General features: G+C 40.1%; 1 protein-coding gene across 1 annotated transcript in view; it reads right to left on the bottom strand.

Moving 5' to 3' along the window:
- Positions 1 to 17,018, bottom strand: part of LOC149287379 (protocadherin-23-like) — a 143,692-nt gene that overhangs the window by 109,030 nt on the left and 17,644 nt on the right. The window contains exons 2-3 of the mRNA XM_089492889.1: positions 11,256 to 11,310; positions 7,806 to 10,359 (exon numbers count right to left, since the gene is read on the bottom strand). Coding sequence (XP_089349015.1) covers positions 7,806 to 10,359; positions 11,256 to 11,310 — 2,609 coding nt within the window. The remainder of the gene's footprint in view (positions 1 to 7,805; positions 10,360 to 11,255; positions 11,311 to 17,018) is intronic.

Here is a 17,018-nt window from a genome sequence, read left to right as displayed (position 1 = left end):
GTCAACCTTTTACAAAGGTTATCGCAATTTTGAAGTAATGTCAGAACTTCTCCACATCACGCGACTTCATAAACTTCATGTCACCTGATATAAACATCATTTATATACCTAGAAACTTCACAGGTTAGGCTACCTGGAGCTCTCGCTTATCTGGGGGAGTTGGTTCATTAGGGGGCCCTTAACAGATTCTCGCACCGGGGCCCTGAGTCTTCTAGTTACGTCCCTGGGCATGGTTAAACACTGCTTCCCAGACAGGAGTGAGAGGAAAGTAACCTGAAGACCTGGTTACCTCAGTGGTGGGAGCAGTGGTTACCTCAGAGACGTCACTTTAGGTCAAACCAAGAGAGTTCCCAGGCATAGCCATGACCCACCTAATGTGACTGGCGGCAGATGGTCTTATCCAGAAAATCTAATTTTTAGAACACAGGCAAACTTTTGAGCCCAACTGCAGTGAAAAGATATCTCCTTTAACAGGGATGCTTATAAAAGATAATACAGGCACCAGAGATGACAATATTTATATCCTTCTTTAAAATGACTTAATCTCTCACTACGCTATAATAAGCCATTCAGGTCTTACTCCTGAATGTTGCTAATAAAACCTGGGTGTTCTTACCAAAACCATTTGATGATACATATACTGTATAAGAATCACCTCATTTTGGGTCACTCTAAAAACCAATGAAAGATAACGGTTACATGCATTTTTCATAGTAGACCCCCTTTTGAAGACTTGGGAGTGGGGGTGAACTATATGGAGAAAGGCGAGACTTGACACATCTTTAAATATCTTGCCATAAACGTGAACAAAGCAGGTACACATTATATATGTTGCAATTAGGCCATGACCAAACGAACCAGGGGACATGTACATAATAAAAACAATATTAATGGTACAGAGGAAAACAATTAAACATGTTTCCTTTAACATGATTAATTAGTCTAAAGATTACAAACACGTTTGCATTTTGGTACTTAAAATGACTGCTATATGCTCACATCCAGTAAATGAGACTGGAAAATAAATGTTTTTAGTGAGCACATTTTTTCATCTTTGTGAAAATAAACCTAATGTTATTATGTTTTACTGAACCCAAGCAATGGACCAACATGTGTGCTCCCATTCAAATATTTCAACTTTCTAATGGTGTTTTTCATCAGACGAGGCTGCTGTGCTGGTTATAATTAGGATTCAGTCCCCACATTAGTCAATGTTCCTAAATATTACGAGCAGTAAAAAAAGTAATATCATTTACAAACAAACAAAAACAATACATAATGTTTAGGCCGCTAGAAAGAGACGTTGTAACGTCATGTTCTTAAAGTCCACAAGTTTATTCATGACCATTAGAGGCCCCTATTTAGAGGTTAGTCTTTTTTGGATCCTTAGCCCTCGTTTACAAGAGCTCATAATGTTTACTGTAAGTGTATCAGTGTTCTACAGCTCTATAACCTCTAAGTGTGTATAAAAGACAGCAGTAACCGGGTTTAGAAATGTTCTTCTGCCTATGTCTTAATATTCTACATAAATAATTATATTTTGATTATAAAGTCACTTGCATTTTGTCACAGGTTAATGTTCCCATTTGTTATGTTACTGTCTCCTTTTGAATCTGAAATTTTTGAATCTTTTGAGCTAGTATGACAAAATCCATTTTCTCACTAGGGTGAGAAGATAACTACTATAATATATATATATATATATATATATATATAGTATATATTGCATTAAAATCAGTGCTGCCATTTATCCTTCATTTATATAAGCATCCCTGACAAAAGTAGCCATCTAGTAACCTTAGATATATTTGTTGGTCCTGTAAGATCTTGGGTGTAACATGCACAGATATATTATCCATGCTTAATTTAGAATGAAAATTTAAGGAAAACTGCATCAAAGCCATGTTACGGTACTTTCTGCTTGTGTGAAATAGTCACCACTCCTCTAAGTCCTAAGAAAGGGGAAATGCAACAATGAAATGCGAGTTTTCATAGATTATTTAATAGAATTACATAAAGAAAGCCTAGACACCTCATCCAGGAAATTATGTCTAACATAATTGTTTACTTTAGTTCTAATGGTGCGTTGACTTTGGAAAAACAATTCCCATCATACAACTACTCCTTGATCCCTTTGTAAGTTTTCTTAATGTATATTTTTATAGCAGGATATTATTTATACATTTACTACATGCACATACAAACAAAAATGTTGCGTGTGCCAAGATAACCAAACCATATGCCCCCTGCAGGCTGACCCTTTACACTACGTCAAATAAATGGAAACTGTATAGATATTAGATAATGAATCCTTTTTCCTCCGTTATCCCCCTTGAGGATTTGCATCTGTTGAAGCACAAACAGAAAGTATGAGTTCAGGGTTAAAAACTCTTTCATCTCTTAGCATTCACTGCATTCAAAAGAAAAATGGTAAGAATATATTACAAATTCTGACATCAAAGTAATTTTGGCCATCGTGACAGAAGTATTTAAGAAATAGTCAGTAATAATTAGCTGGCTTGCATTACGTTACTTGTATTTTGTTTAGTTGAAAGCATTACTAATGGCTATAATTAGCTTCTTTCCAACAAAACATTTAATCATTACAACGAATAGCTTCAACACAAATAGGCTGAAAAAATAATACAATAAAGTTACTTTGGCTAGACTTTATTAAACTTTATTAAAATATGATGTATACAAACAACTAGAAATAAACCTATATTTCCCACTGGAGACATTCAATCCTTTTAAAAAAAAAAAAATCATTTGGATCATGAAGCAGGACTTAATCAACCAGCCTTTGGACTCAGGAAAACCATATCAATAACCTCAAATTATAGGAATATAGTAAAGTATCTTCCCAACATGTATTTTACTTCTTTTAACCAGTTAAATACCAAAGAACTGTAATCTGAAATCTTTGACACAGTTTACCACACTGCACACAAGTATTACGCCTACGATTTTGTTTTAATCCAGGCCCCACTGATGTAGCCAGAGGAGCTGCGCAGTTTAGCGGAACAGGCCTTGACAGAGCTAGGAGGAGGGCCCTAGGGGTTTTAATGGTTATGATTGGTGGTAGTTCTGATGGGTGGGGTTTTTTAGTGAAAGGTATAAATGGGCGGACATTTTAGATCCTGTCACAATTAATTTGAGCAACTTACCTGTTTTTGTCCCACCCTCCCTCCGTTTTTCAATTTTTTCCTTTTCGGCTTCGCTTGGTCACAGCGGCGGGGCTGGATTGGTTAGGTGGGGGGTAGAATGGGGATGTTTTGGTTGGTTATGGTTGTCTGGTTGGTATGGTTGGTTTGTTTTGTTAGGTTTGGAGCTGGTCTGTGGCTCAGAACCTGGGGTGGTAGGGGTATCTCGGTTGGTTTGGTGTTAGTGTGCACCTCACTATACCAGTATATGTTATAATTTGGGGGTCATTGTCTATGTGTTGATATGTGGGGAATATGTGAAGGTTATATTGTGTTATTTGTTGTGGACTTATTGTTTAGTATGTTGTATATATCTTTATCATATATATATATGTTAATATATATTTATTCTGTTATGGTTTATAATAAAGCTGTGGACAATTATTTTCCATCATATCTGTGTGGTCTCCATTATTTGGGTTCACAGCGGGGTAAATGTTTGGTGTTCCTTCACAAGCCCTATCTCGACGATGCGCCTGTCATTGGATTTATTAAAGAAAAATACTGTACTTCTTGTATGTGTTTTGGTGCTATTTGGTTTCCTTGATTTCCACCACTGTCACCCCATGTCAACCCAAGTGCAATGAATCATTTCTTATCACACCATAAAGTAGCATGTAGAATTCCATATATGTTTATCATTCTCAACATACTAAAACATTTTACATAAATATTGTGTTTAATATAAATAAAAACCACAGTAAAACAAAAGTGGCTATAATTTTAAGCACACTAAACAGAGGGAAACACACTGTATCCTGCATTGTACGGTCCATAGAGAGAAATAAAAATAGAATTAGATGATAAATGAGAACTATTCTGTACATCCAGTCTGCCTATTATTTTTCCTCTTAAGACTCAAAGCTAAACCTGTCCTTGGTCTTGCTTAGATGCAAGGTAAACATATTCCTATCTCATGCATGTTTAAATTCAATCACTGTAGTATCCACCAAATGGGTTCTACTTAGCCACAATCTTCTAGTAAAACTTTCAAGTCTTTGTCCCACTAGTTTTAGACTATGGCTTCTCATCCATACATTTCTCCTCTTTTGTAATACACAATACTCTTGGTGAGGTTTGACAAATGCCTAACGACATCCACCTTCCTACTACTAATTCCTCTAAAAATACATCCTAGCACCCTATTTTCTCATCACTGTGGTACCTGCCTACATTTAAGTCCTCAGAAATGATTACTCCTAACTGCCTCTTCTCTGTTGTCTACCCTATTGCAGGCCCTTGTATCATCTGCAAAAAACACATATCTTAGCAATGAGACCTGTTGTAATATAAAATAAAAATAATAAATTGCAGAACCAATCCCAGAAGTTCCCCACTAATAAGACATCACCTTCAAGATTTCCATGATCCAGGCTGGTTCATTAGAAGAAGTGTTGACAACCCATTTACTACACATTTGACCACCTAATACCCCAGCGCTTGCAAGGTGGCCACCTGAGAACTGCAACAGAGGTCTGTGATATTGATTTCACAACATTGTAGACCAGTCAGGGGAGATCAGAGGATCAGAGATTCTACAGTACATTTAATAAGCGTGTTTAATATGTTGTGTCAAATAACTAATTTTATAATAACGTGTGTATATATATATATATAAGGCACATGCATATCAGAGGAGAAGCTGGAGTCCAGAAAGCAGCAGAAAACTGGGGTATAGGAAAGTTCACTATTTTAGCTCCTGTTTTACCAGCCATTTTCCATTGCCAAGTATTAAAATCAGCAAGCATAAACAATGCTATACCTATACACGTGGATTTTTTCAAGTGCTTGCAAATCACATATCGACCTCAACAGACGTAAAAAGAAGCAAAAAAAACCCAATAAAGGATTCCTGAGAAGAACCATTATCAAAACCGCTAGAATGAGTGTTAGGTTTCCTAGTCTTTATTAATAAATTGACCAAATTGTCAACTCTGGCAGAAATAAGAAAAAGAAGGCAAAATAAGTGTTTTTTCTGCCTGCTTATATTCGAACAATTGCACTATTGTCCACAGCAAAGCGAAGTATAAAATAGAACACAATGAAATATGCAGGTTCTGCATTCAGCAGTATGCAGTGATACCTTTTTTATTGGACTAGCATGATATTTAAAAGACAAGCTTTCAAGAGTTTTCCCCTTTCTTCAGGTCTGAAGCAATACTAACCAGCATGACATACTAAGGTTAGCACTTAAAACAAGTGGATGTGTATGTGTAAGTGCGTGTGTGAGCATAGATGTGTATGTGTGTGAGCATAAATGTGTAAGTGATGTGAGACTTAGTGTGATTTCTGTATCTCTCTGCTGATGAGGAAGTACGTTATTAAGGGTCTTTCAGGGATGTCTCTTATGGCCTAATACTGTGGTACATTTCTTAGTTCTCCATCATGTAAAGGGGTAATACTGTTATAGCCAAATTGCATAAAAGAGCTAGAAAGTTAATATAGCATTCACAATATGTTACTTATTTAATAATATATAGGTTGAAATAGAAAATCTAACCAATATCTTGCAGTTTAAGTGAACAGGTTTTTTTTTACTTATTATCTGTCTTCAGCCACTATAAACATATACTGTGTATGATTAATGTAAAGAATGAGCTTATTAGAAAGTATTTGTAGCTTAGTATGTTGTATACTTCTTTGACTTATATCAACATCAAAAAGTAGTGCTTTCAGTACCTTTAGATCAATGTTAACAACTTGCATGGTCCATGTATCATAACAATGTACAAAGGCAGTAGAGCATGTCCAACCACTCTAAGAGTGCAGCAAAATATTCTTGTCAACAATTCGCTGTGTATGATTCAACATTTCTCATAATACAGAACTTGCCGTACAAAGTAACATAGCAATGAGTTAATGTCAATGAACACGTAGGGAAGCATTAAATTATGTGCTTGTCATCAGTTTGCATTTTCTGTGCTACAGCGCACTGCAGGTAATGTGATTAGACCTTGGGTGTTAGGTCCGGATGGGGGCAAAGTCCCTGGGCCACAAAACTGGGAGTGGAATGCTCTTTAAGGCAATCAGGACCCCTTATGCAGCTGTTCAATTGGTTGGTTACAAAATAAAATCTCTGACTATGCCATAGGATGCAGTAAAATGAGCTATAAGCTTTAAAGACATAGAGTGGAAAGATACCACATCTTATCCCAGAAGCGAAAGCACAAATATCTCAAAAAGCTAATTTTTGGAAAGACTTCTTCGATATACAATTGAAATACAATTAAGATTTTAGGGGAGGAGTGGTTATAACTGAGAATCATTTGTTTTACCAGAACACAAGGTTTACATTTCTAGTGATTCACATGACATATAAAAACAATTTTCAAGAACTATTCAAATACCTTTACAAAGTGTTACAGAATAAAGGGACGTTAAAGTGCATAGAATATTTGAAAGGCTGTGTCATAAACTGGGAAAGCATCTTTTGACATTTAAATATTTTTGGGCACTGTAACTGTTACAGACTTTTGTGATTACACATCAGATGACTTCCAGTTGCTCAGTCTTTAACACTAGCCATATGCCTCACTATTGAACAGAAGGTCAAAATGAAGGCACATAACATGAGTATTCTTATAGCAGAATCTGCCTTTCCCTTTTGACAATGACATTTCACGGCTTTTATGATTTGGAGCATTGAGCCAGGAAGAACAGAACAGTTTAATGGCACTGGAACCTCTATGACCTTTATGTGAAAGATAAATTAAGAGTGCTACCTTAAAGTACCTGCAATTATTTCTCTGATGTCACCTGTTGCAGAAAACATTTGATACATCATAGGCATCATTTCAAATGTTCCAATGCAAATATAAGTAATTATCTGTGTAATTGTTTCCATAGTTTAACAGACTGTAGGATAGATACAATTGTGTGTTTGTACTGTGGCTTCCCATTACAACCATATTATAGCTAAGACACTAGCAAGGCATGGCTTTGGATTAATAGAGTAATCAGTCTAAAAAGCTAAACCTTCATGCCAAATACACATAAATACAGGGTTATATGGATGATGAAATGTTTCTGCATAATTATTATGCATCTTTGAAATTCTGGGGCCTTAAGTGAAACACTTAATATGATGCCAATCTATATGACCATATGATTGTCCAGACATGTGCACTTGTATTTTACATCATGTGTAGTTAACAATGAAGCCCTGCCAAATTTCTTTAAAAAAATAAAAAAGTGATGCTGGTGCAACACCTGTGTTCAGTTCATGACTCTGGGTCCAAACACTAGTTAAAAGAAAAAGCCCTATTTTTCAGTATTTATACTAGACCAGATCCTTTCTGGACTCCTCTATAGGCTTCCATTGAATGCATATTGGGCAATGTTAGCAAATCCTAGATCATTTTGAGACTTATATTATTGAGAATATTAAAACCAAAGTGTTCCTATGTGAATACAACATTGATATGCTTACCACTGAACGATGGCTCATTCAAATTGGTTGCAATGCAAATACACAGCTAAAAAAGATTCTTGGTACATTGTGACTCACATATTAATTTTCCAGCAATATAGCTTCCCTCTGTGACATCTAGCAACTATAGAAAATCAATAAAGGTAGAAAAGCATGGAATGCCTGTGACTTACCTGGAGAAAGCAATGTCCTAAATATGTATGCTCCTGCAAGGTAACATTATAAAACTGCTGCAAAAATACAGGCTCATTGTCATTGACATCCTCCACCATGATTATAACTTGAGCACTTGAAGAAAGAGGAGGGCTACCATGGTCTGTTGCCACTACCAGCAAGTGCAGCACAGATTCTTCTTCATGATCCAAAGGTCCATTGGTACTAAGGACCCCAGTATGTGGGTTAAGTGAGAAGACTAGGGAATAGGGGCTGGATTTCAGAGTGTATGTAACACTGGAGTTTGGGCCTTCCTCATCCAAGTCCTGGGTACTCAGTTTAAGCACAGCTGTGCCAGGAGAGGCAGCTTCTGAAATGGAGGCCTGGTATCCCTCAGGCTGATTAAAGATGGGAGGATGATCATTTAAATCTGTGATCCTCAAACGCAGTACTTTTTGGCTTTGTAAAGGAGGGGAACCTGAGTCTTTGGCAATTATCAGTAGCTCATAGAGATCTTTCATCTCACGATCCAATGGAGCCTCCACACATAGGAAAAAAAGCTGGGATCCAACAGGACGAAGAGAAAAAAAACTCTCACCACCCTCCAGAGTTACAGAGACATGCTGTTGTTCCCCTACTCGGCTGGGTACATGGTGATTTGCTTCCCTATGTCTACTAGATACATTATGATTGTGGCTCCCTCCATATCCCACAGAGCTTTGCAGTTCCTTTTCATCTGTTTTAGAAACTGCCTCCGTATGTGATCTGGGACCACTCACACCCACTGTATCTGCCATATCAACATATCCTTGACTTTCCCCGGTTCCTATATTTATAGTGTCCTCTTTATGTTTGTTTTTGATTATTGTTCCATCTTGCATGGTACCTCTGTTACCTTGCCATCTCTGTACACTTTCTTTCTCCATCACATTTCTCTCTATAACCTTTCCTGTACCCTCTTGCATTTCTAGTTCACTATTTTCCCTCTGTTTCTCTTCAGACGCCAAGTCAGGGTCTGACACAGAAATTCTGGCTAGATACTCACCAATGTGGGCACCTTCGGATACCTCTGGTCGCCCACTTTCTGTGAGTAGGGTGATCTGTATATAAGGATTGTTATCATTAACATCTAAAACCCTAACAGTGAGTAGAACGCTGGACATCTCAGGCTGGTTTCCCCCATCTCTGGCCTGGACCACCAACTGATGGAAATCCCTTTGTTCCCTGTCCAAGGTTCGACTTACCCTTACCACCCCACTGTCTTTATCTACTGTGAAGTATTCATCCCCAGAACGGAGACTGTAACTCACCTCCCCATTACTGTCAAGATCTGGATCAATGGCATGAACTGTGCATATAGATGTACCCACTGGTGTATTCTCCCACACCCATGCCTGATATTCTACCTGGTCAAAGGATGGAGGATTGTCATTAGCATCCATCACCATAATGTCAATCATAAGTTTTCCTGTTCTTGGGGGATGGCCTCCATCAAAAGCCTCCATCACTAGCTGATAACTATCTTGGTCCTCTCGGTCTAACCATTGTACCAAAACAAGATCTAGGGGATATAGAGCAGAATCACGCCTTACTCCTTCTGCCTGCACCTCTTCATGTGAACCCCGGCTGTGCCCCTGCCCCTCATTATCTCCAAATGTCCCATAGGTATGGTCCATTAAGTCTGTGCCAAACTCATGTTCCTGTCCATCTAGGACAAAATCCTGCCATTCAGCATCTGTCTCAGGGTATTGAACCTTAGCATTTCCAGTTACCACCTCCAATTTCTCCGTGTCATTTTCCCCAATAATCCCTCCATTTGCTCTTGTTTCCTCTGCCCCTTCACTAAAAGAAACAACCCCTGAACTTGATCCTGTTTTACCCAGCTCCAACCCTTGGGCTTCAGTTCCATTTGCAATCCCATCTTCGCCCCCCCATTCCCCCAGACTGCCTTTCCCACCAATATCCCCCAAATGTACCCTGTCTTCCCACGTTTCTTCCGCACTTTCATGACTTCTGTGTACCTCTTCTCTACTTTCCCCAAAGGCTCCCCAGTCTCTCCTATCCTCGCCAAAGCCCCCAGTCCGCTCAGCAGACCCATACTTGTTCTCCCCATACCTGATGACAAATGCTGTCCCCCTGTTGCCCCTGAACAGCGAGTAGCCCCTGAGTCCGTGGTCTCCGGTGTCCGGATCCCAGGCAGCAGGCAGTCTGAACGAGGTGCCCGGGGGCGTGAGCTCGGAGACTTGCAGCTGCAGGGAGCGCACTGGGAAGGTGGGCGAGTGATCATTCACGTCTCTCACTCGGATCTCCACCTGGACCACCTCCCCTTGCAGGGTGGCAGCCACAAAACTGTAGTGCTCCCTCCTCTCCCTGTCCAGGGCTCGTAGTGTCCTCACAATGCCGGTCTCTGAGTCCACCTGGAAGTCTCTCAGTACCGGGGACTCTCCGTCCTCTTCTGATAAGAAAAAGCCTTCTCCAGGGCTCCCCTCTGGCAGGCCGGCTCGGATATCACCTACTAGGGTACCTGGAGGTAGCCCCTCATCCACCGCCAGGCTGAGGTTGTACACCTGAGCCCTGCAGCAACAACCAGCGCACAGCAACAGCAGGAGAAGCTGCATGGGGCGCAGGGGCACCAGTGGGCGACAGCACCCGCTCACTCTCACCCATCTCCTCCTGCATCCGGGGGCACACACCCTGCTGGCACCCATCTCCCCTTACTTCAGCTCACCATGCACATGTATAGAGTCCTGCTCCACAGCGCTAATCAAGACGTGTCTTCTGTTGTTGGATGAAAGAGAGAAGCAGAAAAAAGGCTCTTCAGACGCTGCTCAGGTCCTCAAGTGTCTGCAATTCAGATTTATTTCAAAGGTTGTTTTTTTGAAGGTCCAGATGACCTGGCGGACTCTTGTAGTTAAGTGCTGATCCCCCCTCCAAAAAAAAATCTCCTCTGCTGTAGAAAAAGCTGTATCCTGTCTTTCTCTCTTATTATACTAAATGCAGACAAACAAGGGGGGAAACCCCTCTAACAATTCCATTCACATCTGGATTTCTTCTGCTTGTTGTCTGTCGCTTCCCAGCGAATAGATCAGGTGCGTGCTCTGTTTTATTATTCTAATAGCATATAGATTTTTTTTCCCTCCCCTCTCCTTTTTCTCTTTATTGTGAAAATGAAGGGGAATATAATCCTCTGGAGGGATCAGAAAAAAGGGAAAAGAAGAATAAGTAGAGTTTTAAAAAAAAGTTGATGTGAATAAGAAGTGTGTGGCAGCCCAGTCCCTGCAGCGCTGCCTCCTCTCTCTACAGACAATCTGTGCCTCTCTCTTCCCTGCCTGTCTAGAGCTGAGCCTGGTCCTAAACACGTGATCCCCAGGCAAGGGCAAAGCCTGCTCCTTCCATAGTGCTGCAGCAAGCATCTGCTGCTACTATCACCACTACTGCTACAGGCACATTCATATGCCATACTGCACTACCTCTCCATCTTGGCAACAATGTCTGCACACTGTCTGCTACAATCATTGGAGCTTTCTAGCATGGAGAATATAGCAATGATACATGTAAAGAAAGACACACACTGGCATTAAGGGATTTTTTTGTAAGCTTTTTTTTTTAGCATTGTGAAAAAAGGAACAGTAAAACACACAAATTGCATTAAAACATTTTACTGCGATCAAGGAAAGTAAATAAAAATATGTGTGAGAGATGATTGCTATACAAGCAATGCAGCCTTTTCATATAGGTTTGTATAACGTTGTACAGATTGTTCTGCTTTTAAACAATTGAACACAAACATGGTCAACAGTGCTTCTGTGAAAATAGTTAATGATTATCGGAAAAATACATAAGAAAAACAACTTCTGGCAGCTGTTAGAGCATAAACAGATCAGCGGAATGGCTAAAGACGGGGAAAAAAAACAATACAATACCAAAAATGGAAAATAAGAGTATTTTATTTAAGTCAGTGGAAATAAAGACATAAGACTGCAATGTCAGTAGAGATGTGTAGATGTAGGAAGAGTAAGACCTGCGTTGTTAAACAAAACAGTTTAGCAGAGTCTTTACTGTGTGGTAGAAACATCAAATTTGCTTCACTACTACATGCTAGTAGTGATACAGGCCCTTTTGGGCATGATTTAGAATGGACATCAATATCTTTCCCAAGAGATTTGTGTATGCTTCTCAGCTGCAAAAACTGAGTAGTAGTAGCATGGGCATAGGAACACCCAAAAATCTAGCGGAACAACCATGGAACAACTCCCTCCAGATTACTTACTTTCCATATCAATTAGCCACATAGGTTCCACATCGAGCCAAAGTATGTGATCTATTGTTTAAAAACTGTGAACCTGTATTTATTAATTTCAGATTTTGAATGGTGTTATAAGTGAGATTAGTCTAATATGCTGCTGAAGATATTCCCCAGTAATGGTAAAATAATCAAGATATACCACAGGGTATATTACCATAGGGGAAGCTATGAATCTTTCACCATTCTTATTTTTTGTGCTAATATCTATATATGGGTTTCACTCGTCCTAAGCAAGTGCTAAAGGAGATATTCTCTTGAAAACTCAGATGCCCCTCTCATGGTGGTGTTCAGCAGATAGCATATTGTGTGACCATGTGACAGTAGTGTAGTTCAAAAAGCCAAAGCTGCCACTGAAGAATTTTTTTCCCCCAAGGTGAATGAGAGTATATGTTAGTGTGTGTGTTAGAGTATGTTTTAGTGTATGGTGGTAGAATGAGTGAGTTTTTGTAAGTTTATGGTGCAAGAGTGAGTGTTTATTGATGTTACAGTGAGTGTGTTAGCTTACAGTGCTAGAGTAATTGTGCATATTAGTGTATGGTGTTATATGTTAACTTATGGTGTTAGAGTGTGGATGTCGGTTACCATATGATGATAGAGTGTGTGTATGTGTTAATGTATGTAAGATAATTTGTGTGGATATTAGCATATTGTGTTAGAGGGTGTGTGTGATGTTAGAATGAGTGTATGTGTTATACTGAGTGATTGTGTTAGTACATGGTGTTAGAGTGAGTGTATGGGTGTTAGCATATGGTGTTAGAGTAAGAATCTTGGAATGAATTTGTGCGTGCTAGTTATTGGGGAGGGCAGCAAAGAATTCATGCACCCGGGCGCCAGTAACCCTATGCTCAAAAAAACACCACTGAAAAGTAAAGTTTTGGAAGTTTCTAAGACAAGAACCTACAAGGAACCTCCTAGTGTGTCCTATGGCAAGCATTCTCTGAAGGAACTCTTGGGTATTCAACAGCACTAACAATAAAGTAACATTGCATTTAATCATAAAAGGGTTAAATTATGTAGGTGGAACATCGTGTTTAAGTAAGTCAAGTAAAAAAAAAGAAAGATGTAGTTCAGTATAAGGTATACACAAGCTTTCTAAAATGTTAAGTATAATGGATACCCTAATGATAAGAAACACTAACTGTTGCAGATCTCAAAAGCAAAGCATACCTGATAATTTGTTATGATTTATGTAAAAGACAAAAAAACAGTATTTGCCCTGGAAACAGGCCCGGACTGGCCATCGGGCACACCGGGCATTTGCCCGGTGGGCCAGGCCAGCCCGGGCCGCGGCAGGGCTGGATTGACTTAGGGGCTAATGGAGCTGCAGCTCCAGGCCCCTACCTTAAAATAGGCCCAGTCAGGACAGGACTGACTGGGCCTATGCGGCCGTCCTTAACGCAGGGCAAAAGGGGCACCTGCCCCTTAAGCCCGCAGCAACTGCAACGGGGCCCGCAACTCTAGCAGCGGGCCCGCTACTTACCGCCAGGGGGGACGCAGGAATCCAACGGAGCCATGTGACGTACGTCACGTACGTCACATGCCCCTGCTGCGCGTCTGCTTCGCCTGTGCAGGTCTGCGGAAGTCTGCGAGCGGCGCTTACATCATCAGTTCAGGTAAGGGGGTGAGGGAGGCTGTATGGAGTATGTGAGATTGAATGAAAGAGTGAATTAATGAGTATCTGTGAAGGAGTGAGTGAATGAATGTTTGTGAATGAGTATATGTAAATGAGTATCTGAATGAGGGAATTAATGAGTATCTGAATGAGGGAATTAATGAGTATCAATGAGTGAATGATTATCTGTGAATTAGTGAATAAATATTTGTGAACGAGTGAATGAATATGTGTGTGTGATCGCATGGATGTGTAAGGGGGGACAAAGATGCAACAGGCAGGCTGTTTTGGTGGCAAAGATGCCACAGGCAGGCTGTTTTGGTGGCAAAGTTGCCACAGGCAGGCTGTTATGGGGGAAAGATGCCACAGGCAGGCTAAGTGAAACCGTCCGTGGAAACCCTCCGGATGCGGCTGTCAGTGTGGCAAAGCCTGTCCTGGTGTTTGTGATTGGGTGTCAGTGTGGCAGAGCCTGTCCTGTTGTGTGTGTGTTTGGGTGTCGGTGTGGCAGAGCCTGTCCTGGTGTGTGTGTGTGTGTGTGTGTGTGTTTGGGTGTCGGTGTGGCAGAGCCTGTCCTGGTGTGTGTGTAGGTGTCGGTGTGGCACAGCCTGTCCTGCTGTGTGTCTGTGGGTGTCAGTGTAGCAGAGCCTGTCCTGGGGTGTGTTTGTGTAAGGGTGTTGGTGTGACAGAGCCTGTCCTGGTGTGTGTCTGTGGGTGTCAGTGTAGCAGAGCCTGTCCTGGGGTGTGTGTGTGTATGGGTGTTGGTGTGACAGAGCCTGTCCTGGTGTGTGTGTTGGGTGTTGGTGTGACAGAGCCTGTCCTGGTGTGTGTGTGTTTGGGTGTCGGTGTGCCTGTCCAGAGCCTGTCCTGGTGTGTGTGTCTGGGTGTCAGTGTGGCAGAGCCTGTCCTAGTGTGTGTGTTTGGGGATCAGTGTGGCAGAGCCTGTCCTGGGGTGTGTGTTTGGGTGCTGGTGTGGCAGAGCCTGTCCTGGTGTGTGTACGAACATAGAAAAGAACCCCAGCACTCCAATCAGCTTCCAATCCTTAGGTTACTTTATTCAAAGAAAGCAAAACAAAAAAGCAACGTTTCGGCCAAACAGGGCCTTTTGTTTTGCCCTTTTTCCTGCTAGCTCCCAGCTTCCTGGGAGTTGAGTGCTGAACCATTTCTTCTTTTTTTAACTGTCCTGGTGTGTGTGTGTGTGTTTGAATGTCGGTGTGGCAGAGCCTGTCCTGGTGTGTGTGTTTGGGTGTCGGTGTGGCAGAGCCTGTTCTGGTGTGTGTGTCTGGGTGTCGGTGTGGAAAAGCCTGTCCTGGTGTGTGTGTCTGGGTGTCATTGTGGAAAAGCCTGTCCTGGTGTGTGTGTAGGGTTATCCTTAATTTACAGTAGGAACTATTTCATTTTTACTTATCCAGAGATAAAACGCCCTCCTGAATTTGTAGTGACTTCAGGGGACAAAACATTCAAGGCCCTGAAAATTTAGTGGAAAAGATAAGGTATTGTGTTATTTACTCTATAATATTTATTTCAAGGATTAGTCGCACTAAATTGTGGCTTCAGGCTTCCCATGTTGAATGACCAAGTATTATGTATATGTATGTACATATATGTTTTTTCATAAAAATGGGCTGCCTGAAATGCCCAGGCCTATTTTTTGTCCCAGTCCGGGCCTGCCTGGAAAGCACAGAAGTAAAATTAAAAACAGTAAATCATAGAGCTCCTAATTAAATCTAAGGTATTTACATGGCTAACCTATATTATAGGAAACTGACGCAAATTAGGTTTCATTCTGGCGCAAAAACAAAAATGTAATTGAATTTTCCCTAAGTTATGCAACTTGCAACATGACATTTCACAAGGGTCCAAAGATGAGAGAGAGCGCTCTGGGACATTCCTTGTGTTTTCTATTTATTCATAATACGGGTGGTAAATAAGTGGAAATAGCATTTCATAAGAAGTGGTAGATGTTAATATAGTGAAGGAATGCAAACATGCATGGGGTAGGAATGTGGTTATCCTCAACATAAGACAAAGACAAGGACAAAGTAAGGTTTGGGGTTTTGCAACAGCTAAAAAATAGGCATGGGGCACATCTGTCTTATCTGTTAATTTTAGTAAAATAAGTTTTAATTTTTTAGTCCAGTTTGAGTCAGAGGTGCTTTAATTGATTGAGATTACTTATGATTTATTTAATATTCTGCTACGTCCACCAATGTGCTTTATACTTGTAGATTGGAAGAAAATCATAAACTTTCCAAATTTAAAGCCAAAACAAATCTTGACTCATGTAATTTTTGCTTTATTGAACAAAGGAGAAGCTAAAATTATTCTTTTAATCTAAGTGAGATATTTCTGTTGTGTGTTCAAGGAAAAAAATATCTAGAGTTTGTTGGACATATTCTTCAAGAATGTATACAATTTTGACTTGAAGATGGGGATTTTTGGTGTGATTGTAAATTACACTGTAATGTACGCTCATGTACCAACAATTTTGTCTGGGGTATTTTCTTAAAGTGTTGCTCTCATCGAATTTCTCATATATCTTAAAATGGCATTATCATTTCTTCGGGGTTGTGATCAAATTATGTAAACACAGCATTGCCTATTATGGCTAAGCTGTATAATTAATCATATGTAGTTAATTAGAAAACCGAGTGAAAGGAATTTTTGTTGCTGCCTTAATTGCAGAATATAGTTACTAAAATATAAGTTATGAGATTGATTCATATTGTTAAGTAACTTATAAACTTATTTACTGTATATATATATATATATATATATATATATATATATATATATATATATATATATATTAATATAGGAAAATGAAGGAGCCCTGACTGTTTTGCTATGTGTGTGGTTAGAAAGAGTCAGCTATTGTGTACACACCAACTAATTACCATGACATTGTATGTGGCTTTATGGCCACCCCTAGGTACTACCCAGTGCTGGCTACCAGTAAACCACCTCTCTTGTCCCATCTAGAAGGCAAGAAGTGGTGTGACCATGATAAGGGTTGAGATAGCCCCAGTTAGCCAGAGTAGCTGAGGCTAATGCATTAATATGTGTTCTTAAAGGCCTACACGCACACATAAAACACCTGGTGGTATTAACCGATACATGTTACCTGGCAGGAATGAACCCTGCTTGAATTTCACAGAAATAGCAATCATTGAGGTAAACTAAGCATGGCTAGTTCTTAAAACCTGTATTTGCATATACAACGCACTACAGCAGCAACAGGTTTGAAATAAATGTAATTTCATGGAAAAGTAGTAGAAATAAGTGCTGGCTGGTCATTGCCAAAATTTATGTTTATAA

Source organism: Sceloporus occidentalis, unplaced genomic scaffold (assembly GCF_023333645.1).
Source record: "Sceloporus occidentalis isolate IW3139 unplaced genomic scaffold, rSceOcc1.0.p SCAF_61, whole genome shotgun sequence".
Lineage (NCBI taxonomy): Eukaryota > Metazoa > Chordata > Lepidosauria > Squamata > Phrynosomatidae > Sceloporus > Sceloporus occidentalis.
Note: the sequence above shows the minus strand (reverse complement) of the source record. Positions and strands in the feature narration are given on the sequence as shown.